The sequence below is a fragment of the Sminthopsis crassicaudata genome, chromosome 1, assembly GCF_048593235.1.
Source record: "Sminthopsis crassicaudata isolate SCR6 chromosome 1, ASM4859323v1, whole genome shotgun sequence".
In the NCBI taxonomy this organism is placed as follows: domain Eukaryota; kingdom Metazoa; phylum Chordata; class Mammalia; order Dasyuromorphia; family Dasyuridae; genus Sminthopsis; species Sminthopsis crassicaudata.
In genome coordinates this window covers 75,745,198-75,772,596 of record NC_133617.1, presented here as the reverse complement: position 1 = coordinate 75,772,596, position 27,399 = coordinate 75,745,198, and the positions used below count along the sequence as shown (strand labels likewise).

Here is a 27,399-nt window from a genome sequence, read left to right as displayed (position 1 = left end):
TGATGATAACAGAAAAGCAGAGGGAAGGCTATGGAAGCACCAGCCTCATAAAGAAAGACCAAAAGACTTTATTGCAGGGTGGGGTCAGTCTCCAAGAAGCAGGGCAGCCTCCCGGACATGCTGCCTGACCACTCGGTCCAATAAGGCGTGAACATCCCGCGCAGCCTGGGAAGCTGCTTCTAATACCTGCTGCAGGTGGTCCTCATGCAGCCGTGCATCCATCTCTAGCAGAGCAAGTTGGCCAGAAGCGGGTAACAGAGCCAAAGCCAGCTGGGGTCCACCCGCTGCCTCTTCCACGTGGCTCAGGTCAGCCAGGGCTGTGCCATCCACGAAACCAGCCGAACAGGCACACACAAAATCTCTCATCGGGATCCCTGCGTCCAACACGGCTAAAGTAGCTGCATTCACACAGGCTGCATAATTACCACCATCTGCCTGTAGCACCTAAAGTCACACAGCAAAAGGATTTAGAAGTTGAAGGGATCGGAGAGGTCTTCTGATCTAACCTCTTCATTATGTAGGGGGAAAAAAGTGAATCCCAGGATAGCTGATCCAAGGCATCAAAGGGAGTCCATCCCCTTGTCTATGGGAATCATGTTCCCTGGATATATCTTGAATCCTTTTCCAATTCCCCCCCAGCTATCAGTGTATTCCCTCCAAAATACTTTATATTTCTTTTGTTTATACTTATGTGTAGAGATGTTTTTCCCAATAGATGGTAAGCTTCTTAAAGGCCTGTTTCATTTTTATCTTTATTTTCTAGCCCGTGGTATCTAGCACATAATTTCTTAATAAATGATTGCTGATTCAATGATTTATTGAACCTGCATCTTCCTTTCTACCTTTCCCCAAACTGGCTCTTATCTGCTCTCACCATCTCTATTTAGAAATCCTGCCTGTCACTCCAGGTTCAATTCTAGTGTCACTTCTCCAGGAAGTTTCCCCTTATTCCCTCCTCATCCTGAACAGGAGGTGAGTGCCACTCTCTGAGGCCCCAAAGCACTCTCTCTACACTTACATATCCCATCTCATCATCCACACTCCGCCCAGGGAGCCCCGCCACAGCAAGGGCGGTGTCTCCCCCCGTGAAGCAGTACCTACTCCTCAGAAGCTTGTCTGCCTTCAGTGGGGAATGCAGAGTGTGGTGGGGTTGGGGGTGGATGAGAGGAGTGTCTACACTGTGCACTCTTCCCGGTAATTAGAGCCTCCCGCAGTGGAGGAGAAAGAGCCCCCAAGTTTCATGGAGGCAGGGACCACGTCTGGCAAAGGAGACCTGGGGAACTGCAGTTGCTGCCCCTCTGGATTCCCTCTCCCCTTGTCACACGAGGGAGTCAGGTGTTTCCTGGTTTTGATGCTCTGTTGAGCCAACTACTTTCACAGGAATTACTTTGTTTTAACCTCACAGGAGCTCTGTGCAGGGGGCTGAAGAGCATTATTGCCCTTATTTGACAGGTAAGTAAACTGAGGCTTAAAAAAGGAGATGGGACTGTCCAAGGTTTGGAGGGTCGGAAACAGTACTAGAAACCACTGCTGAGCGGGCTTCTTTCAAGGAGACAGACCTTTCTAAACACCTGCCTTATTTATATCACCTTGCCCCTTACTTTTCTCACCCAAAGGCCTACTATTTCCAATCTGTTCTCCTAATAACAATCTGCGCCGTTACCTGGACGTAGATGTCAATCTGGGAGCGAGGGTATAACTGGGTCAGGATGGCAGCCTCAAAGGTCTGCCTCAGCTGGAGCCCCATTTCACAGGCCTTGCGGTCCCCATGGGGCCGCCGCTTCCGCTCCCCGGTGCTGAATGTGGCCATGCTGTACTGGCAGTTCACCAGGGCTCGGTCTGGCAGTGCTCTGGATCGAGAACCCCGCATCTAGGCAAAGCAGGGAGTGGAGACATAGGAAACGGGTTAGGTAGGAGCTGGGGGGGGCACACCCCAAACCTCCCTCTCCTGAGGCCTGGAGAGTGGCTCCCTCGGCAAATGACTGACAAAGCCAGCGTGCTACAGTAGAAAGGCGCCAAGGAGTAAGGGAGCCCGATTTTAATGGAAATCCTTCTGATATGTCAACAAGCAAATTCCTTAAGTCTTTGGGAAGAATCCCTCATTTGTTAAGTGAGGAGGGGAAAGGAGATGAGCTCTAAGGCCCCTTCTAGGTCTAATGTTCTTAGATACTCTAACTCATGACAGCCTGGGATCATCCAGTCTTTTCTTCAAGAGTCACCACTCCTTATTCCATCAATGACTTCCTCCTTTCATTAATATTCAGTCACCTCAGAGATCTAGGGCTTATCACCCCCAGGGAATTCTCCTCTATTAATTCCATGATCCTCACCCTATAGTTGTTTCCCATGGGCATGAGGAAAAACACGGGATGCCTTATTACATCCTTCTACAATGGGCTCTTCCATGGAAGGGCCTAGCAGGCCCTCTTCCCCGTTTCCGGGGGACCTTCAGCTCCTGTTTACATAAAATCCAGCCTCAAATACCTCTCGGCTGAGGTAGTCGTGTAACCCTGCTTGCCTCAGTTTCCTCAGCTGTAAAAAAGCTGCAGTAGCAGACCACTCCCGAACCGGGCCAGGAAAATCCCAAATGGGGTCATGAAGAGCCACAACAAATAGTGCCTACTAAAGTCAGGGGCTGCACTGAGAACTTTTACAGCTAGTTCATTTGGCCCTCGCCACAATCCTGGGAAGTAGATCCGGTACTATCACTACTCCCAATTTATAGATGGGGAGATGAAGGTTAAGTATCCCAGAGTCCCACAGCTGGGAAGCGGCTGAAGCTGAATTCCTTCAAGAGAGACAGAGACAACCAGGAAGAGCGGGAGAGAGAGAAGGGGTGAGTGTTTTAGTTTTTTACGGCCGTGTGTGTCTTTATATTTCTAGCACTTAGCGCAGAGCCGGGAACACAATAATCGATAAACAATAATCGATAATCGATTCATAAAGGCCCGCAGACTTTCTCCCGCTCTCCGAGTGGATTAGTGAGGGTAAGATTAATACAGTTCCAGGGCCTCAGATTGGGGAGCAGTAGCAGCTCCCTCGTATCAACTCGCAGCGGGGGGGGGGGGGGGGAGGGGTGAAGCTAGAATTCAAATTCAGAAATTACATCATTGCAGATTTCTCCCCAAAAGAACCGCAGCTAACACCGCCCCCACCCCCCATCTCCACCCTCCCCGCAGCCTTCCGTCCATTCTCAGGAAGACTTGGATGGGTCCGGGACATATGAGATCACGCCCCCTTTCCAATACAGCGGGGTGTCTTTTTACAAGGAAGGCTGCGATTGGTCCGGGACACTAAAGTGACGCCCTCTTCCCAATGTGAAGGCTACAATTGGTCCAAGCCCCTGCGAGGTTACTCCTCTCTTTTCACCCTCACGAAAAGCATCCCGAAGTTGCCTCACACCTCGTGGGGTCCGTAGACCACGGCTAGCGCCTTAGTGTTGCCTTGTTCGATGTAGGCCGAACCATCGGCCTGCGCGAAGACGCCCATCCGTGCTTGGATCTTGCGCAGTTCTCCGGCCCTCCGCCCGTCCACGCGGTAACCCTGGTCCGACAGCAGCTCCAATCCCGCCATGCTCGTAGTCCAGTCTAACCTAGCTCGACTACACTTCCCGGCGGCCCCACCACTTCCTGATTTTACCCCCGCTTTCCGGCAGCCCTCACTTCCGCCTTCAGGTCTTTGACAGCGACAGGGTCATGGATGTAGACCAAGGAAGAACATCAGAAACCACATAGTCCAAACCTTTAGTTTTTACAAAAGAGGATACTAAAGCCAAGAAAGGCAAATGGATTTGTTGGGGGCCACCCAGCCGTTCTCTGACTCACAACTGTAATGTTCCTTCCAACTCAAACTACATTTCCTAGCGGCCCCCGCGCTTTTGCAATTTCTAATTTCCGGTTCCGGGGGCTCCGGAAATGGGCTTCAGTTGTGCACCGAGTTTGAAGGGAGAGCTCTCGGGCGGACGGTCCTAAATCTTAGTTGACAACTAGCTCGAAGACAAAGTATCCGTTTTGTTTTCAAATCTAGCCTCGACTCTCACATCTTTGTGACCTCGGACTAGAGCCTTCATCTCCCTGATAGTAGTATAATTGACCCTCTGAAAAATGAAAGATAATGCCGACAGGGTCTGCCCGGCGGGAATAGAAATATGGGGAGGAACGGGGGAGGGGGATAAAAGCCCTCTTGCCAAAGGTGGCATTTAAATTAATTCTTGGAAGGAAGCCAGGAGGCGGAGAGAAGGAAGAACATTCTCCACAAGGGATGTAATCAGAGAAAAATGTATGATTTGTAACCTGTAAAAGTTTGGGAGACAGTTTCTGAGTAATTAGTCATTTTATTAAACACGCTAGTGATGACGTCAGGATAGCAATTCTTAGTTCCAATTAAAATTCACAAGGGTCATTCTCTTTCCCAAGAGATAGTTTATTTAGGGAAAGAGGTTACAGACAATATAAGCGTTAAGATGGGTACCAAAATAGTAAATATGAAATAAAGTTGGGAGAGTAAGAAACAAAGTATCTTAACCAAGAACTCCGTGGACTCGCTGAATAATGGAAAGATTTAAGGGTGTGGAGGTGAAGCTCCAAAGGCTGCATTTTACTTCCTGGCCTGAAGCACAAGTCCCCGTTAATTGGATATTAAAGAAGTTATAATTCCTTAGCCAGTCCCTCCCTCAAAGGAGCTTACATCCTAGAAAGGGGAAGATAGCTTCCATCTTGGATTATTCCTTGATGTCCTTGTGGGTTCAAGTTTTCTAATTTAAGTTTCATTTCTCCAGTTTAATTTTCATAAGTGTAGAAACCAAATGCCCATTTCTAACAAAGAGCATATAGTTAGCAAGGAAAAGACACGTTCCCCAGGAAAACTCAGTTAACCAGGAGAAAGGAAATACTCATGAAGTGATGGAGGAAACCCTGAAGCTGTACTCTCAGACTTTGGGGGAAAGTCTCCTCTGGGAGAGGCCTGCCTCAGGAAATCAAGAAAAAGGGGCTTCATGATGTCATCTTGGTGAGACTAGCTACACCCTCTTTTGAGTAGCTGTACCCTCTATAGAGTTGAAAATTAGTCCAGGACCACTCCTACTTAGCTAAAACTTAAGTGATCTCGTTCAATTGGAAATCTAGGCTTGGGGACAGTGACCATATTGAAGGAATTTCATTCAATAGATTGCTTATAAAAAAGGCAATTTTAAACTCAGAATTTGCAGAGGCCCGAAGCAGGACTATGCGTTGTCAAAGAACCTCTCTTTGGCATAGCTTCCTGCCAGGACTCCTGCCTGCTGTGAAGACACTTTATTCTCAGTGATAATAACCTCTTGTTATTTCTCTATCAGGATTTCTCTGCCAGGACCTTTATTTCTCTGCCAGGACCTTGTCACTAAGAAGTCTGACTTCTCAGTGCCAATAAACTTCTTTTTAGCCACTAATGTTTTGGGTTCGTGAATTCTTTCACATTGAATCTGTGCTGACCAGAAGGGGATTCTCACACCTCAGCTCTGGACTGCCACTAACCACATTAATGGGAATATCCCATGAGACCTAGGTATGCCATTGACTGGCAGTCCAACCAAAGTTCCTAGAATAAGGAGAAAGACGCCATAAGAGAGAAAGCACTATGAGGCAGGAGAGAAGGTGACCACATCAGGGGCTTAGTCCTGGAAAAGACTTAGCAAAGATTTTCATTATGAGCAGATCTTTTATAGGGGGAATACAGCCTTGGGGATTTCTCAGGACCAGGGAAGAATTTGGTAGCTCAGAGGGAGGGAACAAGAGACCAGATGGAATGAATAGAGGTCCCAGATCTAAGAGATATGCTAATCAATATCTCAAAGATTGTTTAAAGATGCCCAGAGGTTGGGAGATGACAGTGGAGCTTGATAAAGACTTCATCCTCACAATTATTGTATACAAGCAGGATAGTTTGGGAATTGATTATACCTGGAAATAGCCAGATGAACTTCCATGTATATATATTTTCCCCCATCACTAGCATATACTTAATAAAAGTGACATTCTCAAATATCAAAGACCCCTCATGGAATCCACTCCACACATGTCCTTGGAAGAGTGGGTATTCCTGAGGATGGCAATTGACTCTGGTTAATAAGTAAGGAGAGGGGGCAGCTAGGTGGCGCAGTGGATAGAGCACCAGCCCTGAATTCAGGAGTATTCGAATTCAAATCTGGTCTCAGACACTTAATACTTCCTAGCTGTGTGACCCTGGGCAAGTCACTTAACCCCAGCCTGGGGGGGGGGGGGGAAGTAAGGAGAGAAAATAATATTATAATGAGAGGTAAACCTATTCTAATCAAGGACTGGAGGACTGTGATTTGGATCATGTCATTTACTGTGAAATCACCCCCAGCTTTGGCAATCTAGATAAAAGATCTAACCCCATCCATACCTCCCAAACTTGACCTGGGGGATCTTTGAGCTGGAATTCACCTTGGATAAAATTCTTTGTAAGGTTTTCGCAACTATTCCACCCAGATAAGGTAGTCTAGGTGGGGTAAATTTTTGGGACAGATCTGAGATCTAAGAAATAGTGAAAAGACAGAGTGTCCTATGGAGAACAGCAAGTAGAACTGTTAGATTAGAGGAAGGGAAGATCATAGAAATAAAAAGCAGCCACTGGAATTTATTTGAAATGGGAAGTTTAGGAAGATTACTTTGGTGGCTGAATAGAGAATGGATTGGAGTGAGGAGAAACAATGCAGACATTCACCATAGCCTATTGCAATGGTCCTGGGGTGAGATGATTAGGATTTGCATCAGAGGGTGACAGTATCAGAGGAGAGAAGGAGACATAGGAGAAATTGGATATGTGGAGTGAGGGAATGAGTAAAGCACTAAGACTGCATACCTAGATTGTGAGAAAAAACTACTGGACCTGGGATGGGATGAAGTTAAAGGTCCATTTTATTATGCAACTGCAGCAGCCAGTGTCACATAGAATGGGCACACTTGGAATCAATAGACATGTCTCACTCAGAAGTGCAAGTCCCGCCCCAATTTCCCGGTTAACTAGGTCCTACAGAAGTTACAACCTATCCAGAACACTTAATCCTTCCCTGTGAGTGTGAATCCCCATCCCTGATTACATCATTACATCTTCTCTTAGCATTCACCTTATTTGGATGTAGTACTTCAAAGGTTACAGCCTATTTGAAGAGTCTAATTCTCCCACGTGAGATTTTACCTCCAATTACATACATCATTACATCTTCCCCCCAGGAGTGTAAGTCCTTAATCACATCTTCCCTTTCACTGATGAGTCTCCACCTCTAATTACCTTTATAATGTGTTTCTTATTCTAAGTCCCCATTTCTTATTATTTTCCCTCTCCATTGTTTCCTTGTTTCACATTAACCTAACCTCCATTTCTTAGGTTTCAATTTCACTTTTCCGATTTAAGTTTCATAACTGTGAAAACTAAATCCTCATTCTATGCACATAAGATTACAGAAGAATGTCCATGACAGAAGTAAGGAAGTTTTGAAGAAGAATGGTTTTGGAGCGAAATATTTTGGTTACAGATTTTTTGATGTCTAAGGGATATCCAGTAGATTTTCAATTGTTCATCCATTTTCAAGAAAAGCAATGACATCATGGAGTAATATTTTGACATAGGCATGATTTGGATTTGAGTGAAGCAGAATTGTATAATGTCAACAGCCTCTCTCTTCCAGAGTCATCAAAGTCCAGGAGTAGGACAAAAGTCAGGATGAGGGGAGGGGGTCCACTATGCAGTGCATGGTGATGACATCTCCAGTATCTTTTAACTGCTTCCCAGTGCCTCCTTCCTTCTGCCATTCCTCTAGGGGAAATCTTCACATACTTGGGGTAGACAATTCCCTAACAAAATGATGGGTTTGAGGCCTGACAGTCACTCAGCCTGAGGAGATGGAGGCAAATAGAGTTGTGACTTGTCTAGAGTCACACAGTTAGTATGAACATGAGGTCACATTTAAGGTTAAGTCTTTCTGACTTCCGGCTGGACACTATCCCTATCGACACCTAGGGATGCAATTGACTAATAACTTATAATTAGGTATTCCAGAGTAACACTAAAATGTCTTTCCATGTAGGGAATTTAACTTGCTTGGTTACTAAAACCAATGAGGTTAAAATTCAGTCCAATAATGACAGCTTAATTTCTTTGAGATATTGCTATCAGAATTGTAGATTTTCACTTTCAATTGGCTGGAATATTTGCCTTTTCATCAAGGATCTTTCATTTTTATTACATTTTGTTTGGATCAAGTTTTGGTTCAAACACAGGCCACAGTTATGTCTGCTGTTTAAAGTGGGTGTATTGGGGGTGTAGAGATGGTTTGTCTCTGATGATATCTGGTCATATCAAAATGTCATCTTCCATCTTGTTCCTTACTGTAGTAGCTTGTCAGTCCATAAAGTGCTGCTGACCCAGAAGCCACAAAGAAAAAAAAAAAAATTGAACCTAAGACCCAGTGTAGAGTTCCAATAAAGCAAGGAAATCCTAGGTAGAAACCACTACTCTGCCACTGTTAGCTGCAGAAATAGAAAGGGTTCCACTTTTATAGTTATCTTTATTTTATGAGTTGCTTCGGTCAAAGAGTTCATCACCAACTGCTCAGAGTAGCCATCTCTACACTTAACTAGGCTGAATAATCTGTGACTGAGGCTTTTCTGGAAGCTTTTCCAATATGAGCACCAGCAACATGATACAGGGAGATGGGACAATCAGCAGAGCTCCCCTCCCATCTGCTCTAGTGAGGACATTTTCCTGGCTAATGAGGAACATGCACTTGGACCCCTTTCTTGTGTCACATGTTTCTCTGGTTGTGTGATGAAAGACTTTGGAATGAATCAACAAAATCTTATTGGTCCCGGTGGAATTGCACTTTGAAATGATGACAAAGTCCCCTTGTTGGCCCAAGGGCTGCCAACTCAATAGACTTTAAAAGGAGATTGACTTCACTTTTGCTATATTCCTCCCTACTGAATCCTCTCCACAGCATTCCTGACAACTGGATTGCCCTTTTTGGCTTGAGGACCTCCAATGAGGGGGAACTCACTATCTATCTGCACGTAGCACATTGTTAGGAAGTTTCTCCTTATCTTAAACTGAAATTTTTGCCCATTCCTCTTAGTTCTGTGCTCTGGGGCCAAACAAAGTTAATCTAGTCCTGCATGACAGCCCTTCAGATACTTGAGGACAATCATTAAGTTTGTCTCCTTCAGACTTCCCATGAGTAGGTCAGGAGGGGTTTCTCCACCCCAACCCCCATCCCCAGCAGCTATGGTGTTGTTTGTAAGTGGCAGTGAGAACATGTGCTGTCTACCCCAAGGTTGGACCTCAAGCTGGAGACTGACTTTCATGAGGACAGGTCACTGAGTAGTGATCCTGGGATGGATGTGTCAATCCTGAGCAGCAGCCCGGTGCAGCTGGAGATTCTGAATTCAGGCGCCAGAGTGGATCTTACACGAGTTAGCACTGAAACAATCTCTCAGAGATCATCACAATTGGCTGCCCCCAATGTTGTGCCTTGGCTTGCCAAAAGATATAAATCTTGGATGAGGTACTCAGACAATGAGGTGAAAGGGAAGTCAGAGCAGATTTGAAGTGGAGGAACTACCTTCATTAACAGCATTGCAATGGCATGAGACTGAGACTTTGTGGAGGCTGTATCTCATTTGTGAAGTCATGCAGTATTCTCAAGCTGCTTGTTTTCACCAAGCACAACTTTTTAATATCAATATTCTTCCAGTGATTCTGAGTAACTGCAAATCACAAATCCCCATAATCTCAGAAGAATCAAAATGGCAGGTGGCCCAAAATGTATTAGAAAAACATTCAGTGGGTGGAGACTGTTGTGTGTTCCCAAGGAGGACTTGCCTTTAAGAAGTAGCATTAAAAAATTGCATTGGGACATTTATAACAGGAAAAAGAGATGGGTTGGGAAAATGTTCTTATTTGTAAAATGGAGCTAATAGGACCCAGCAAAAGGCTAACCCACTGTCTAGGTGGACCACAGGGATGGGTACTTGTTACAGGAGCCACCTGCTCGTGGCTGCTGGGAATCTGATTCTGATCAGCAGAATAGATCCCTTCATGTGAGAGGATGATGATGATAAAAGGAGACTGGAAGGCAGTGCGTTCTCTGACCTCTCTCCTCTTCCCTCTTGCCTCCAATTTGTTTCATCCCAAATTCACAAGCAACATCTGCATCAGTAAAGGCTGATTTGCAATTCCCTGTTTTTTGTTTTATGGGAACACAATTTTCCCCCAACAGCATGGTCAGTAAGTTTGTCCAGTATTGTGAAGCAGCTGATAACTATAACTAAGTCCGTATGCTGAGAAATGCAAACAGAATTATCAAAGTCTTTTCCATCCTAATGCTCTGAATGGTTGCAGGGTGAGGTGCCATAGTAGGTATTGAATTTTGTGGCAAACTTTCAAATGGAGAAGAGGACTATAGTCAGAGCAGGCATTTTTCATAAGACTCTCATCAGTCTCCTGGCTTGGCCCTTTGATGGGTTGGCCCAATTTAATAACCCTGATTTTAAAAAGTCTTACCAGTCTCTTCTCCCTTTCCTTCCCCTCTGGTTAGTGAAGGAACTCTGGGAGGAGTTCTCATGAACAGCTCTCGAGCACTGCTGCTTCTTTATTTTGTGTGTTTCTCAGGTCTCTGTTCAGGTGCCATTTGTTACAGGAGCCACTTGCTAGTGGCTGCTGGGGATCTAATTCTGAACAGCAGAACAGATAGATCTCTTTATGTGAGAGGATGATGATGATACAAGGAGACTGAAAGACAGTTGAATTCTCTGACCTCTCTCCTCTTCCCTCATGCCTGTAATGTTCTGGTTGGTTTTCTGGAGGTCTTGGGACCACACTTAGATTCAGCAGAGTAATCATCATGAGAATAGTTAGGGATAAACTCCAAATTCTTTATTGTTTCCTTCACAGTCTATCTCCTTCCCTGGGGCCCAGGCTAGCTTTCTGGAGGCCCATCAGGTGGGCCTTGGTCTCTGTGGAGAAATGAAGAGGATAGGCAGCCACCACAAAGGAGGGAGATGGAATGAAAGTCTCTAGTCCAGTCCTTATTGGCTTTTATATACTCTATTATAATTACATCGTCCTAGGTGTGAATCTTGTAGAATAGGTGTCAATCTTGTAGAACTATATTAAGTACTAAGTACATATACTGAACTAGAGAACTATTAATCACCATGCTAAATTAGATAACCATTGTATTATCAATTCCGCTGAGTTAGCACCTTGCCTTAAACAAAGGCCACTCTGGTTCTTATTGATTGACTACGGATAGGTCCCAGGCCACGCCTCATTTGGGCATTGGGTTCTATTGACTCATATTGAATATAAATAGCAATCATTTCTGCTTTGACCATAAATCTTGAAGTTCTTCCTCTCTTCGATTCATTTATTTAGATTTTGGGTTTTTTTTTTTGACTAAGTGAAAGAGGGGATTCTTTGCCTCTATTGCTACCTAGCCTCAGTCACTGAATGAGTGCAGCCTCAGTCAATCTGAGACCTGCTGAAGACTTTAGCTGAAAAAGGCCAAGGTCTCCCATTGCATCCAGAACCATCTCCAGTCATCCTGATCTGTATCTGGCCACCGGACCCAGATGCTCTGGAAGGGAAAGTGAGGCAGATGACTTTGCCCAGCCCCCTTCACTTAAATTCAATTCATTTGTATGTCATGGCATCCCCTAGCTGATGCTCATTGAGAACTAAGGACAAACAGTAGCATAGGGGCTCAAAAAATATAATTAGGCAAGGCAGAGTCACACTGAATGAGCAATTCGATTTTGGGGGAACATGATTTTTAAGATCTCTGGGGAGGAGGGGAAATAAGGGTGAGATTGAGGGAGTAAGGGGGAAGAATAAGGGAGGAGTTGGGAAGAGGTCAGAGAGGGTTCAAGGATAAGCCAGGTGGAATCCACCTGGTCCCAGAATTGTCTAAAAACATGGTAATCTAGACAGTCTGAGAGAGGATAAGCTGATTAAGGGTTTTGGCCTGTCATTGAGACAACGGAGGCTGACAATGGAGGCTGTCAAAGGAGGCTGAATGGGCTGATTAAGAGTTTGGGCTTTACATCATTCTATACAAACAAAACAGACCAAGAGAACAGATCTGATGATTAATAAAGGAACAGGATGGGCTCATTTGAACAATTCCTGGGAACATACTAGTTTAGGGCTCATAGCACCACCAAATGAGGAACTGGCTCAGAGAGGTTAGATGTCTTGTTTGAGGGCAAAAATAGAAGAAGCTAGATTCAATCTCATGCCATGCAATTTCAAATCCAGCATTGGCCCATGGCACTGTACTGGCTTGTTTGTGAGTGAGAATTGCATAAGATGAGAAAGGATTATGGAATTGTTCTGTATATTGTGGAGAAAATATTCACACTGATGAAGTCATGGATTCTTTGAAGCTGTTTCCCCATAATTACAAACAGCAAAACCCTTAGGGACCTCCACACCCCTTTTCCCTCCCTCTCCCATGCTGTTATGGGAGAGGAGAGAGAGGATAGGACACATGGAAGCCAGCATATTCTTTTATAAGAGCACAAACAGGGTTGTTCTTTGTTCTGAAGAGAACCATATTATCAGGAAGATGACATCATCACAAGTGATTTTGATTTAAGTGTGGCTAGGTTGTGCAGTCACCAGACTCCCTCTCTCCTATAAAACCATCTGTATTCAGCAGCAAGATATAGATCAGAAAGAGTAGAGATGGCCCTGGATGTAGTAGGTGACCTTGGCGTTTTTAGGCTTAGGTCTTTCCCAAGGTCCCAATTAGTCTGAGGCAACTCCCATTCAGATCTTTCTCTGTCTCTCTTTCTCTCTCTCTCCATATATATATATATATATATATATATATATATATATATATATATATATATATATATATATATATATATATATATATATATATATATATATATACATATATGTATATTGATCCGAGAGAGGAAAATCCTCAGGGTTCTGATCAGAATTGAAATAATTGCTATTTACACTCACTTTAAGTCATCAAGAACTCATCCGATGACCTAATGAGGTTTTGATTGGAATCTGTTGGTGGCCAATCAATGAGAGCCAGAGTGGGTTGGAGCCTCAGGAGGGGAGAACTTGGTGAAAGAGGTCAGGGCTAGCAGTCCAGCATAGAAAGAAAAAAGGACCAGGGAGGGGACTTGGCAGTTGTGCTGGGGTTCTAAAATGATCCCACTTGAACCCTGGAGGATTCTCAGCGTTGGTCATGTGTCCCAGAGCCTCTGATTCTCTGTGTACTTGAAGCCAGTAGGAATGGAGAGTGGAGGAATGGGAGAGAGAAGCCTCTGACCTCACAATACTCTGGAGTATTGAGAGAACATCCCCGCATATTCTGTAGGGAAGAGGCCTTTTCATCTCAGGCACCTAAGGTGTTTTGGCTTTTGGTGGATTGAATCCACCCTACTGACCCAGGGCATGTCACTCCTCAACAACTATGCAGAACTTAGGAGTGAGATTGAGCGGCTTGTACAAGAAAATGAAGAACTGAAGAAACTGGTCAAATTGATCCGAGAGAACCATGAGCTGAAATCAGCACTCAAGAGCCCAGGGGGGAGTGCCACCTTATTGAACTGTGGGATTCTCATGACATCGGCCGACTCCACTACACAGATTCCCAAACGTAGGACCATCAAGTTCAAGGACTCACAGAGAGGTGGGTGGGCTTTGAGAGGGAAAGGGTGCATTTTGGGGGACCAGGATGCTGCTATAGGGAGTAATTAAATGACATAATCACAGGAAAGGTAATGGTATTCAACAAAAAGTTACCAGGATTCCTATTTATACCCTCTTTGCTACAATATGAGGGATTGATAGTTATGGATAAGATTATATATTCATCAAGACAGAAAGTAGAGGAGAAAGACCAGCCATCTATCCATCCATTCATTAGATATGTTATCGATTACTTCCTATGTGCTCTTTGCTGATGGAGAAAGAGATAAGTAAAACATTGATGCTACTTTCAAAGACTTCCCAGTATAGTAGGCAATACAAGACAAAATCACTATCAGAGTTTGAAAGCACCTCCAAGGCCATTGAGTCCAACCGTACCTGAGTACAAAACTGCACATCATGCCAAAAAGTGGTCATTCAGCCTTTGCCCAGAGACTTTTATTGAAAGGATACCCACTGAGCCTATTTCACTTTGGTGTAGCTCTCATTAGGAAGGTTTTCCTGACATTAAGCTTAAATCTGCTTTTCTGTTCCTAGGGGGACAGACTGCTTCCTGGGGACAGACAGAACAAATCTGATTTTCCTTTCACATGATAGAACTTGCAGACAGCTACCCTGTCTTTTCTTCTTTAGTTTAAAATTGTTTAGACTAAAGTGCTTTCAACTGATCCCTATACTGTATGATATTGATTGCCCACATGTAGATGGTCTTTAGCTTATCAAGATCTGTCTTGAAATGTGATGTTCAGACCTGAACCCAATACTTCAGATGTTATCTGAATAGGACAGAGTACTGTGAGCTCCCTGGTCTTAGACACTGTCCTTCCCTTATTTCAATCCAAGATGAGCACATTAACTTTTTTTGGGGTAGCAACAGCACACTATGACTCCTATTAAGCTTGCAGTCTACTAAACTTAAGTTTTTTCAAATGAATTACTATCTAGTCAAACCTTCCAGATATTATATTTGTGTAGTGAATGGAATACCACATTTATCTGATTTGTTTTCATTTGATTAGTTTTGGCCTAACATTCTAGCAACATTTGGAGGGAATCCTGATTTTGTCATCTGCATTAGCTTTAAAATGCAGCTTTGTGCCATCTGCAAAATCTAAGCATCTATGCTATTGATTATGATTATTATTATATTAATCATGTTATTGATTTTTAGAAATGCTCCACACCCTAGATTCCTAGGAGTACTGCACTAGATATCTCCTCCCCCATTGGCATCAGACCATTCATAACAGTCCTTTGAGTCTGGCCAGTAAGCCAGTTCAGAATTGACCTAAATGAGGGGAAGACAAGAAAGCATTAAAGACAGATGGACTCTTTTTAAATTTTTTTTTTAAAGACAGAAACCTTTTCTTTGTATATGAATACCATCAAATATTCTTAAGCTCAAAGTGATGACAGGGCGGCCATGATCTTACCTCATTTTGTACTCAAGTATTGGCTAAGTAAAAATTGGCTAAACCAAACTTGATGCTTTATATTTCTGTGGGTTGGCCCCAGAAATTTCTCCTATAAGTTACTCCTGTCTCATAATTCTTGACTCATCATAGCCACACTCATAAGCATAATTTTTCAATTAATAATCATTTATTTTCTCTTCTGGGAAAAAAAAAAGAAAGACAAAGCCATTCAAATAAATATGTATAGTTAAGCAAAACAAATTTATTTCTATCTTGGCCATGTCCAAAAATATGTCTCTCATTCTGTATTTTAAATTTGTTGTCTCTCTGTCATGAAGTATAAAGCATGCTTTGACACTGGTCTTTTGAAACCATTACATTGATCACAAATCTTGTCTTTCTAAATTGTCTTTACAATGTTATTATATAAATTGTTCCAGTTCTGCTCACTTCGCTTTGTATCAGTTCATACAAGTCTTCCCAGATTTCTCTGAAGCAAGCTCTTCATTATTGCATTAAATTTTTATGCCATAACTTGTTCAACCAGTCCCCAAACAATGATAGCTCTTAGTTTCCAGTTTTTTGCCACCACAAAAAGAGCTGCTACACATATTTTTTTTCTTTTTTGGCTGAAACAATTGGGATTAAGTGACTTGTCCAGGGTCATACAGCCAGGGAGCTATATTTGAACTCAGGTCCTCCTGACTTCAGGGCTGATGCTCTAACCACTGTGCCATCTAGCTGCTCCCAGCTACATATATTTTTAATACATATAGATCTCCCTCCCCTCTCCACTTTGTTACATCAAAGGGTATGAAGCTTAGTAACTTTTGGGGGCATAGTGCTAAATTGCTTTTTATTGCTGGGTCAATTCACAGATTTAACAGCTCAGCCACAAAGTATGATTTTACTATTCTAAAAATTCCAGGGATGGGGGTGGGGGTTGTACCTACTTGGTACAGTGGATAGAGCACCAGCCCCTGAAGTCAGGAGGTCCCGAGTTCAAATCTGATCTCAGACACTTAACACATCCTAGCTGTGTGACCCTGGGCAAGTTACTTCACCCCAATCATCTCAGGAAAAAAACAACCCAGGAGGGATGAGATCAGAGCAACCAACACAAGTTGTTCCAGTAGGTACCCTTTACTGCAATCCCAAGGCAGACATTATATATGTATATTCATACCCAAGATATGGAAAGTGCAAGGGGAAATAGGTACTCACTGCACAGGAAGAAGCTATTGAACACAAGTGTTATTTATGAAGAAGGATCAGTTCAACTTCCCAGAAGAAATAAAATCTGCACATTCTAAGAACATTGGCTTATTGGGTATTGAAGCCAGATAAGATTAGTGAGGAAAGGCTTTCTGGAGAAGGTAAATATATATCTGTATTTGAAAGTGGAAAGAATTTGTAAGAAAAGTTAAAGGTAGTGGGGAAAGTGCTGGCCTTTGAAATTTTTAGGTTTTTGGGGCAGCTAGGTGGCGCAGTGGATAGAGCACCAGCCTTGAATTCAGGAGGACCCCAGTTCAAATCTGTTCTCAGACACTTAACACTTCCTAGCTGTGTGACCCTGGGCAAGTCACTTAACCCCAGCCTCAGAAAAAAAATTAAAAAAAAAAAAAAAAAAAGAAAAACAAGAAAATTTTAGGTTTTTTCTGTCCTTCCCTATTATTCTGTCTCTCTGACACTTTGAAAGAGGTAGAAGGAACTGGGAGAATGAGAATAAGGAAAAGACTGATTTAGGGACCTGTCTCAATTGCTGGATTTTCTCTCAGAAATGATGGGAATTTCTTTGTCTTTCTCCAAGCCAGGGGGAGGAAAAGTTAAAAAAGGTTAAGCAGGAATGTGGGTGAATCTCCATCCAAGGTCCTTTTTCAGTGACCTTGGGTTCTTAAAGGGTAGGCTGGCCCAGAAGCAAGCTCTGACAGGTTCTGCCATGGTGGAAAGGCTTCAAAACAGTCTGCAGACTAGGACTGCTCTGTAAGGACCTTGGAGGGTTTCATCACCATGAGGTGGCAAATCCCCCAGCCTTCACATCCTATGAAGAATAAAAGAAAAAAACCAAAGTCCTTTAGTTCTATTTGGCTCCCTTCTGCTTCCTCCACGGAGGGGGAAATGGACTGAAGAGGCTGTCTCTAACATGAATTTTACTGTTGGTACTTTAAATAAATGTGAGATGGATATCAATGGGTGAACATAGCACTAGAGGAACTGATTCCAGCATCAGCTAATCAAGGGGAAGAATTTGCACTAGACTCCCAAGATACTTGACTTTCTCTAGAAAAAGGAAACCAGAAGACAAAAGAAAGGCTAAAGGAAAGGATGGCTCCGAAGCTCCCTTGGAGGCACCTAAGTGACATAATGGATGGGTTGTTGGACTTGGAATTAAGCTCTTATTCTGAATCTTGCCTCATACCCTTACTAGACAGATGATCCTGGGCACTTAAGTTCTTCCTGCCTCAATTTTCTCACCAATATGATAATATATGATGAATGAATATAGAACCTAGCTCACAAGGTTGTGTTGTTGTTGTGGGAGAGGCAAAGAAAGGAACTGATTTTATTGTGGATCCAAAGGCACCAGGAGACATCATTTCATAAAACTTTTCCCATTTCATCTTGCAGTGTACATGATAAAGCATTTGTTTAAAAAAAAAAGATGATTCTGAAGATAATTTTTACTTATGTGCTAACATGTGCCTAATTACAGAGGATGAAGAGGACATAAAAATAAATGTTGAAACATATGGCTCAAAAGAACGAGATGAGAGGGGCTAGAAGGTAATAGACCAGATAATGCTTGTATCTACCCATATCCCATGACATACAATAATAATAACTAGCAATTATAAGGCACTTTAAGGTTTGAAAAATATTTTACAAATATCTCACTTAATTCTCACAAGAAGGCTATATGCTATCATGATTACCATTTTAAAGAGGAAGAAAAGCAGCCATCAGTGTACCTCTAAGTTGTTGGAGCAAAAATTAAAATTAGTACAAAAATGAAGGAGAAATTGGTGTGTCCTCTGGGATTATATAGAAGCAATTCCTTTACTTTTGGGCACTTTATGATGTAATTAAGAAGAAAAAAGTACATAAAGAAAGAGATTATCAGAAGAGAGACTCTCTGAAGAAAAATCCCATAATGAAATTCATCTGGAGGAACAGAAGGTCAAGAATATCAAGGGTAATGATAATTAAAAAGTGAGATGGAAGAGGATCTCTCTATTCTCAAACTATACTACAAAGCAGTAATCATTTTTAAAAATAGTTTTTTCTTTTTCAAAATGCATATAAAGATAGTGTTCAACATTCACCCTTGAAAAACATTGTGTTCTAAATTTTTTTCCCTCCTTCCTCCTGCCCCCTCCCCTGAGACTGCAAGCAATCCAACACAGGTTAAACATGAGCAATTCTTTTTAATATATTTCTACATTTATCATGCTGCCCAAGAAAAGTCAGATCAAAAGAAGAGGAAAATGAGAAAGAAAAAAAACCAAGCAAGCAAAAAACAAAATAGGTGAAAATTCTGTGCTGTGATCCACATTCAGTTGTAATAGTCTTCTCTCTGGATGCATATGACTTTTTCCATCACCAGTCTATTGGAATTGCCTTGAATCGCCTGATTGTTCAAAGAGCCAAATCCATCATAGCTGATTGTAATATAATCTTGTAGTTGTGTACAATGTTCTCTAGGTTCTAGTCACCTCACTTAGCATCAATTCATGTAAATCTTTCCAGGCAAATTGGTAATCATTAAAATGATTTGGTACAGGTCAGATAGGGCGAAGTCTCTGGAATACATCAATCAATCAATCAATATTTATTAAATGCCTACCAGTCATTATGCTAAGCACTGGAGGCACTGTGTTAATTGTTAATAAATGTGAATGAAGTCTACAACATACAGAAGAAACAAATATAGTAGCAGTCTTCAAAGACCCCAGTTACTGATGGAAAGATTCAGTATTTGAAAAAAAATTGCTGAGAAAATTGGATAGTAGACTAGTAGAAATTAGGTTTAGAACAATACTTCACACTATATGACAAGATAAACAGATGAATAGATGACCTATATATAAAAGATCACATCATAAACAAACCAAAGGAGATAGAAAAACATTACTATACATCCAATCTATGGATAGGGGATGAATTAATGTCTAAATAAGTAACTGAGACCATCATTAAGAAAAAAATGGACAATTTTGATTATATAAATATGTTTTTGCATAGACAAATCTAATAGTGAAAAATTGGAAGAGAAACACATAATTGGAAAAAAAAACTTTGAGTTTCTTTGGTAAAGGTCTTTTATCCAAGGTATATAAGAAATTGCTTAAAATTTTCAGACTAAGAACTATTTTCCAACAGGTAAATTGTCAGTTTTTAAAGAAGAAATTCAAGCTATCTATAACCTTATGCTCCATATCAAAGCTTCTTAAACTCTGGGTTGTAACCCCATTTGATGTTCTGTAACTGAATGTGGGAGTTGCAAAATTATGATTATCAATAAATGTTTGATTTGTATACCTTTTTTGCATACCTATATGCCCATGATAAAATAAAATTTTCTTGGGTGAAAATGGGTAACCAGTGAAAAAAGTTTAAGAAGCCCTGTTCTGTAGTCCTAAAAATTGGTGAAATGCAAATTAAAACAACCCTGAGATTTTATCTGAGACCTATCACACTGGCAAAGATGACAAAATCGGAAAATTACACATGTTGAAGGAGTGTGAGAGAACAGATAGCCAAAAATTAGAAATTAAGCTGGGGAGGGAGACAGGCTCGTCCTTTTGGGGAATGATTAAACAAATTGTGGCATATTAATGTAATGGAATTTTATTATGCTAAAAGAAATAATGAAATAGTTTCTGAAGCAACCATGAAGATTCTATGAACTGATAGAGAATGAATGAGTAGAATTAGAACCATTTATCCAATGGCAATATTAGAACAACTTTGGAAAGCTTTAAATAAATGATCTACTCACAAAACATGAGTCCACAAAAAAGGAAACATGCCTCTTACTTCCTGACAGAGATGTGATGAACTTAAAAATACAAAAAGAGACATTCATTTTTGGATATGGCCAATGTTGGCATTTGTTTTGATGGAGTGGGCCGTTATAAGTATCTAAGACTTTATTTTTCAGCTTTACCCATTTTATTAGCTCAATGGAGATGGAAGGGAGTGGGAGGGACAGTTAAACTTTTAAAAACAACAAAAGATAAAAACAGAGAATAAAAAGGATTTATACAATTGATAGGGTTTAGAGTTATGAAAGCTCTTTCATTCTAAGATTAAATGGCATTCTTCTGTCCTATAATATATAAACTTCTCTGGCTCTTTCCAGATAATTCTGTCCTCTCCTGTGTATCTGTTTTCCCACCTTTCTATTTTGGCATGGGTCTCAATGTAGGAGATACCAAGCTTAGAGAGACAGATGACTTTTGAAGAAAACTCAAAAAAGTTGAACTTTAAATCATATAAAAGGATATTTGCCTTTACAAAGAGATCCACTGCATTTCTTCTTTCAATAGCTTGCCCCCCCTAGTTAAAATTCTCAGGTAGATTCTAGGGTGAGGGAAGGTTGCCTTTCTTTGGTGGTTCTGATCATCTTGAGGTACGAGCCCAGAGTATCAAGGAAGGGGTCTCACCCCCTCAACTGTACTCTACTGTTGGTCCTTGGTTGGGGGAGGGAAAATAAACAGGGATGATGTTTTTGTGACCTTAGTTGTGAAGAAGACACTCGGAGATTCTCTTCTTAGGGTCTGTAGACACTGGATGGCCAGTCTCATCCTGAAGGGGGAGAGAACCCAACTTTCTGAGAAAGGTGCTGGCTATTTTAAGAGCAGAGACATCACACGACAACCATTCTCTAGCATTTCCCAACTTCGCTCTGGTTGGAAGAGCAAAGAAAGGGAGTGGAAAGAGTCCGTGTTTAAGATAGGAGTTTGCCGCGGACGTCTTTGGAGCTGGGGCATGGAGTTGTTGTTTTGGAAAAGGTATAATGACTTCCTAGGGATCCTGGACACATTTCCCGGCTCAATGTTTGCAGAGCTGTTCTGAGCCTTAGAGACCATCCCGTTTATCTTGCTTCCACCCCCCCTCCCCAAAGTGGAGCCACTCTGCTTGTGAGCTTTCTGGGAGGAGTGCCTCTCTTGGTTGTCCCTCGCCTGTTTCAGTGTATCTCATGTCTCTGTCTGGAATTTCTTCATTCTAGCCAAATGCGTCTAGCTCGTTTCTAGCCCAGAGGGTGGTGATGGGGGAGGTGAGTTGTTCTCCGTCCTCTTCATCGCCCCCAGGCCGCCTCTTCCGTCATCTTTCAGTCTCCCTCTCCTCTTCCTCCCACCCTAGTAAGGTATCGAGCCAGGATCCCCGGGTTCTCTAAGCCGCTGGGCCCTCTGATGCTTCCTCTGGAGCACCATCCAGACCTTTACCTAGGACTGCTTGCCCCTCCCCCGGGGACTGTGTGAGGAGCCAGACTAGGTTACGCAACAGGGAGAAGGGATTAGCTGGTGAGAGAGTGCCAAGGCTGGAGCCAAGGAGGGCAAAGGGTGCGGGAATGGCGGGAATTCAGGTGGGAGGAGGGGGAGCCTATAATGGCCAGGGAGAGTGGGAGCGAGGCCAGGCAGGCGCTAAAGAGATTCGGCTGAAGGAGGAGGAAGTCAGGGAGTGGAATGGGTAGCGGAGGGCAGAGGAGGCCGGAGAAGGGGAGAAACTGAGAGGAGGAGCTGGAGGAGGGGAGAGCCAATGGGGACGAGAGTTAAGAGAGGGTGGGGCAGCATGGGGGGGGGGGATTCGGGACTGCCCTCCACCTCCCCACCCCAAGGCCCCATCTCCCGGCCCGCGGCGGAGGAAAGAGAAAGGGAGGAGGGAGGAGAGTAGAGGAACGGAGGGGGCGTGGCGGGGAGGGGCCGAGCTCTGGAGGGCGAAGCGACTCCCAGCCTCAGATCTCCCGAACCGAGTCCGAGCTGGAGCCCAAGCCCAGACTCGCGCCCGCGCCCCGACAGAGAACGAAAACTGGCTAGGTGCGTCCCCACCCTGTCCTCTCTGCCCGTCCCACTCCGTCCCGCTCCACCCATGCCACACGTGCCGCTCTTTCCTACTCCCACCTTCGCTTCCTTCCCTCTCGGCCCCAGGTCAGCCTTCTGTCTCCCTCCGGTGTCCCTCCCCCGGCCCCCCCTCGGACGCCGTGTCCCCGGGGTCCCCAGGAAACCCTCCGGTAGCCCTCCCTGCTGTCGGTCAGCTCCTCTAGCTCCTTGACCTCCCTTCTGAAAGCGCCCGTCCAGCTTTCCTTCTCGTTAGAGAGCCCCAGCTATCTGCTGCATCCACTTCCCTTCAATCTCACCCTTACCAGAACCTTCCGCGGCCAGAACCCGGCTCCCCACCGCCAACTTTTCCTCGCTCCCCCAGCTCCCCCCAGCTGCCTGAGCCCATCCTAAGCCTGTTCCCCGGAGCCGCAGTCTCCTTATCAGGGCCCGGAGGGAGCCTCCAGAAACGCTTCTCTCTCTGCCAAGTCCCAGAATCAGTGTGACTCCTTCGGGGCTTCCTCCATCGAGTCCGTCCCATGTCTCCGGCCCCTCTGCCCCCCCCCCCCCCAACTTCCCAGCCCTTTTCACCGCCTCCACACTCCAGGAGACCCTCCACCGTCTTCTCCCCTCTGTTATCGCCCGCTCCCTCTGATCCCCCCCACCCCCCGTCAGTCCCCGTTTTCTGGTGCGTGTCGGTTACTGCCTTGACCACTTTCCATCCCCCAGCTCCCAGATTCTCTGGATTTCAGACGCTGACTCCCGCTTCGAGCCCCCGACTGCCCGCCCTCCTCTTCATGCTCCCTGCTTCCCTGCCCCGGCCGCCCCTCCACTCCGTGTCCCTACGCCTTGATACCTGGACCCCTCGCCTCCCCATTTTTTCCAGAAGCGGTGGAAGAAGCCCAAGCCCAGCTGACCCTAGCCTACAAGCCTTGCCTGTCCGCCAGCGACTTAATGACCAGTCCCGGGAACACCGCCTTCAAGAACAGCATGGAGGGCAAGTTTCAGTTCGCCATCGATCGGGGCGGCACCTTTACGGACGTATTTGCCCAGTGCCCCGGCGGCCGCGTGCGGGTACTTAAGCTGCTGTCCGAGGACCCAGCCAATTACCACGATGCCCCGATGGAGGGCATCCGACGCATCCTGGAGCAGGTGGGAGTCCTGTCGCCTTTACTATTGATGACAACGTTAGTGATAAGGGCAGAGCTTCCCCTTAGCCTCTGTCTTGGCAATCTCCAGCAAGGGCTCTGAGAACACTTCTAAATTTGGGTTAAGGCTCTGTGGCAGAACAGAAAAGGGGCGGCTTGAGGGGGGTTCTAGCCCTCAGACACCAGTTGAGGGCATTGATTCTAAGACCAAAGTTTGATCCCCCGAGGAATGGCAATTCCCATACGTCTACAGGAGAGGGCATTGGTTTGTGGGTAGGGGAGGACAGTCCCCATGAATCTATAGGAAAGGAGCAGCGTTGGTGGGCGAGAGCACAGACCCTGATGCTCTGTGTTCACAGGAGTGTGGTGTGGCACTACCCAGGGATCAGCCCCTGGACACCAGCCGCATTGCCTGGATCCGCATGGGCACAACTGTGGCCACCAACGCACTACTGGAGCGCCAAGGAGAGCGAATGGCGCTGCTGGTCACCCGAGGCTTCAAAGACTTGCTCTACATCGGGAACCAGGCCCGAAGGGATCTCTTTGATCTGGTGAGAAGTCACTGACTAAGGCACCCCCCGGGGCGGAGTGCTTATCTTACTGCGGGACATGTAGCCGTCAGCGCATACTTAGTATCAGTCTTCCTAGACCTAGCTGGGCTCCTCCCCTCCCCTATGGAACCGCTTTCTCATGGAAGGTAACTCTCACTTTTAGTGATGTTGCCCCTATCAAAGCTCTGTAGAAACTGAAGTATTTTCAAGCAGAGGTTCTTAATTGTGGACTTGCTTAAAACATTTTAAAATAACCGTATTATACAGTCATTGGGTTCCTTTGTAATAGTATTTATTTTATGCATTTATTATTATTATATTATTTATGATTATTATACCTTATTCTAAGAAGAGGCCCATAGATTTCACTAGATTCCCCAAATGGTCTATGACCCAGCTAAGTTTAAGTATCTCTGTTTTAAAGGGATAATAAAGTGATTAAAAAAAAAATCCTGTTTATCTCTGGCGTAAGAAAAAGCCTGGTAGCATTTCCTTGTTCTGTGTGTTTGGGTAAGGTCCCCTTATAAAACTTTGTATAGTGGGTATTTTTGATAGTCTCCAGTGTTATAATCTACTTGGTTCCCCTACCCCCCCCCCCCACTCCTTTTGTACCCTGAGGTCTGTTCTCTACTCAGAGGAAGGGAACTAGCCTGACTGGTTCTATGGGGGAGAGAGGGGAAGAAAGGGGGAAAATGTTGGAGGGAGGGGGAGTTAGATTGGAGTGAACACTTGGGCCAAGGGCCAGTGCTCAGGAGAAAGTTCCAAACAGCTGCTCAGGAAAAACCAATTGTTCCCTGCCGGAGCTGTCTAGCTGGCCTTTCCACCGCCACCGTCCCTGGTCTCTGGAACTCAGAAAGGCCAGCTGGAGATGTCAGTGCGGACTCCGCCCCATAGTCTCTTCACTTCACTCGGTTCCCCCATTTCTGCCTTTCTTCCCTGGACTCTGTAATTCTTACTTTTCCCTTGGTTTCCTTCTTCTGGGGAATGCTTGATTGGTTTGTCAGAAATATCTCCTACCCCAGCCTTCATCTCTAACTGAAGATCCCTTGAGATCTCTACCTTCAGCAGAGTGCCAAGGAGGAATAACTTGTGCTGTTGTTCTCTCCCTTCCACTCCTCTCCCCTGCTCCCTCTAGGCAGTGTCCATGCCGCAGGTCCTGTATGAAGAGGTGGTGGAAGTGGATGAGCGCGTGGTGCTGTATCACAGGGAGCCGGGGGCTGGGACTCCCATCAAAGGTGTGTGCCTCCTCCACCTTCATGTTCACCCAAATTTGGGGGCTTCTGGGTTCGGTGCCCTTCCGATTCCTACCCTGCCAGCCTAGCAGGGTCTCCCTGCTCTGACCCTCTTAGCCTTGGGCCCCGGGCCCCTGCCCCCAGTGGGGATGAGTGAAAGCCGAGAAGTAGACTCGGGTCAGAGTCCGGCTGGGGTCTGACTGGAGTCTGCAGGGGTTTCAATGTATAGCTGTTTGTGTTGAGACAGGGAGGGAGTCACCTGCTAATTTCTCCTACTTAGGCTCAACAGGGGACCTTCTGGAAGTGCAGCGACCCTTGGACCTAGAAGGCTTACGGGAAAAGCTGGAGGGCCTGCTGGCCCGGGGCATCTGGAGCCTGGCTGTGGTGCTCATGCATTCCTACATGTAAGGGCATGAGGGCCTGGCAGACTGATCAGGAAGTGGAGGGGGTGGGTGGGGGTCTGGCACTTAGGAGGGAAGGGAAGGGAAGAGTCAGGGAAAGGCTATAGGAGGAGAAGCTGGAGACTTGGAGATCAGGTGCCAAGGACACCTGGGGAGGCTAAAAGTGCTCCAGGTCACCCTGTGCTATCAAGTCTACCCTATATACCCCGGGCAGGTGGGCACAACATGAGCAGCAGGTGGGTGTCCTGGCACGGGAGCTGGGCTTCACCCACGTGTCCCTGTCATCGGAGGTGATGCCCATGGTGAGAATTGTTCCCCGAGGGCACACAGCCTGTGCTGACGCCTACCTGACTCCCACCATCCACCGTTACCTGCAAGGCTTCTGCAAAGGCTTCCAGGGGCACCTGAAGGTGAGGAAACTTTCTTATTTCTCCTGTCCTGGATCCTCTCACCCATGCTCCCTCACCCTGTGTTTCTTTCAGCCCTGTTCTACTCCACTCTGTGCATTTTAACCCAAATTCTGTGCTCCCCTGGCACTTTTTGCACTGACTCAACCCACGCTGGTTTGCCGTTTCTCACTCCCCTGTCTTTCACTTCCCATATCTGCTTACTCTGGGCTCCCTGTGCCCCTTGGTCTCTCCCATGGTCTCTGCAGCCTTAACCTTGATAGGCTCCCCCTTTGACAGCTGGTCGTGCCCTAATCTCCCTGGCTCCTGTCTCCCCTCCAGGAGCCCCTGTACTTAGCTCTTGTTGCCCGTGTCTCCTCTTGCTCAGGATGTACAGGTGCTCTTCATGCGCTCAGATGGGGGTCTGGTTCCCATGACATCCTTCAGTGGCTCTAGGGCTGTGCTCTCGGGCCCTGCGGGTGGTGTTGTGGGCTATGCGGTCACTACCTACTGCGCGGAAGGAAGACACCCGGTCATTGGCTTTGACATGGGCGGTAGGAAAATGCTGAGGGGCGGGGGCGGGCATGGAGCTGATCTGGCTCTGGGACTCACCTTCCCATCTTCACCCCCACCCTGATTCGGGCCCTCCAAATTGTGGTGTCAGGGGGCCTGCCAGGCAGCCTGGGGACGAGGGGAGGATGGACTCTCCCCATCCCCCCCATTCCACCACATTCCCGTTTCCCTTCCTACTCCCAGGCACCTCCACAGACGTCAGTCGGTTTGCGGGCGACTATGAGCATGTGTTTGAGGCCAGTACTGCTGGCGTCACCATTCAGGCCCCGCAGCTGGACATCAACACCGTGGCTGCTGGAGGGGGCTCCAGGCTTTTTTTCAGGTCGGTATCTCCTTCTCCTTCCCTGCCCATCCTCCTCTCACACCTAGAACTTCTGTCTTGTCTCGAGTTAGAGTCACACCCTGACATCTTGCCATTGCTGTAATTCTTTTCAGCTAAGCCCGTATTTATCACAGAACTGCTTTGGGGATCACATTGTCCCGAGATGAAAAATAATCCTTTCTCTGGTCTCAGCTTTATCCTTTAGCAGGGATATGAAAAGTATGGAGTTAAGTTACCAGGACTATAACAAAGACAAAGGGAAAGCCCTGAGAAATTGCCCAGATCAAAGTTGAGGAGGAAGAGATCACTTTCAGCTAGAATTGTGGGCAGTCTTCACAGCAGAGTGGAAGAAGTTGGGCCTCCCAGAAAGAATGAGGAGGAAGTGTTTCAACCATATGTATGAGCTTGAAAGGAAATGAGAGAGCACAGGAAGATACTATCTGGCTGCTGCCAACTGGTGGTTCAGTTTGACTGTGAATGTTGAGTGCTTGCAGACAAGTAATAAGAGAAAAGTAGATTGAAGCTAGATTGCCGAGGGCCCTGAATGCCAGTAGGGACTTGAAGATTGAAGGATTAGGCTTGGACGTGAGGAATGTT

The 27,399-nt window shown here is 45.2% G+C and overlaps 2 protein-coding genes across 7 annotated transcripts in view; one reads left to right on the top strand and one right to left on the bottom strand.

Moving 5' to 3' along the window:
- Positions 1 to 52: 52 nt before the first annotated feature.
- EXOSC4 (exosome component 4) lies at positions 53 to 3,852 on the bottom strand. The gene is made up of 3 exons (XM_074262648.1): positions 3,403 to 3,852; positions 1,664 to 1,870; positions 53 to 444 (listed from the first exon to the last, which is right to left on the bottom strand). Exons 1-3 carry the CDS (start codon positions 3,571 to 3,573, stop codon positions 85 to 87), a joined length of 738 nt encoding a protein of 245 aa, XP_074118749.1. The 5' UTR covers positions 3,574 to 3,852; the 3' UTR covers positions 53 to 84.
- A 9,530-nt stretch (positions 3,853 to 13,382) lies between these two features.
- OPLAH (5-oxoprolinase, ATP-hydrolysing) overlaps positions 13,383 to 27,399 on the top strand; it is a 47,628-nt gene continuing 33,611 nt past the window's right edge. The window contains exons 1-8 of one of the 6 annotated variants that reach the window (XM_074262540.1): positions 13,383 to 13,714; positions 23,076 to 23,341; positions 23,697 to 23,888; positions 25,024 to 25,123; positions 25,401 to 25,524; positions 25,736 to 25,931; positions 26,296 to 26,461; positions 26,664 to 26,802. In XM_074262540.1, coding sequence (XP_074118641.1) covers positions 13,477 to 13,714; positions 23,076 to 23,341; positions 23,697 to 23,888; positions 25,024 to 25,123; positions 25,401 to 25,524; positions 25,736 to 25,931; positions 26,296 to 26,461; positions 26,664 to 26,802 — 1,421 coding nt within the window. In that variant the 5' untranslated portion in view covers positions 13,383 to 13,476. The other 5 variants (XM_074262548.1, XM_074262565.1, XM_074262558.1 and 2 more) reach the window with 5 other exon arrangements.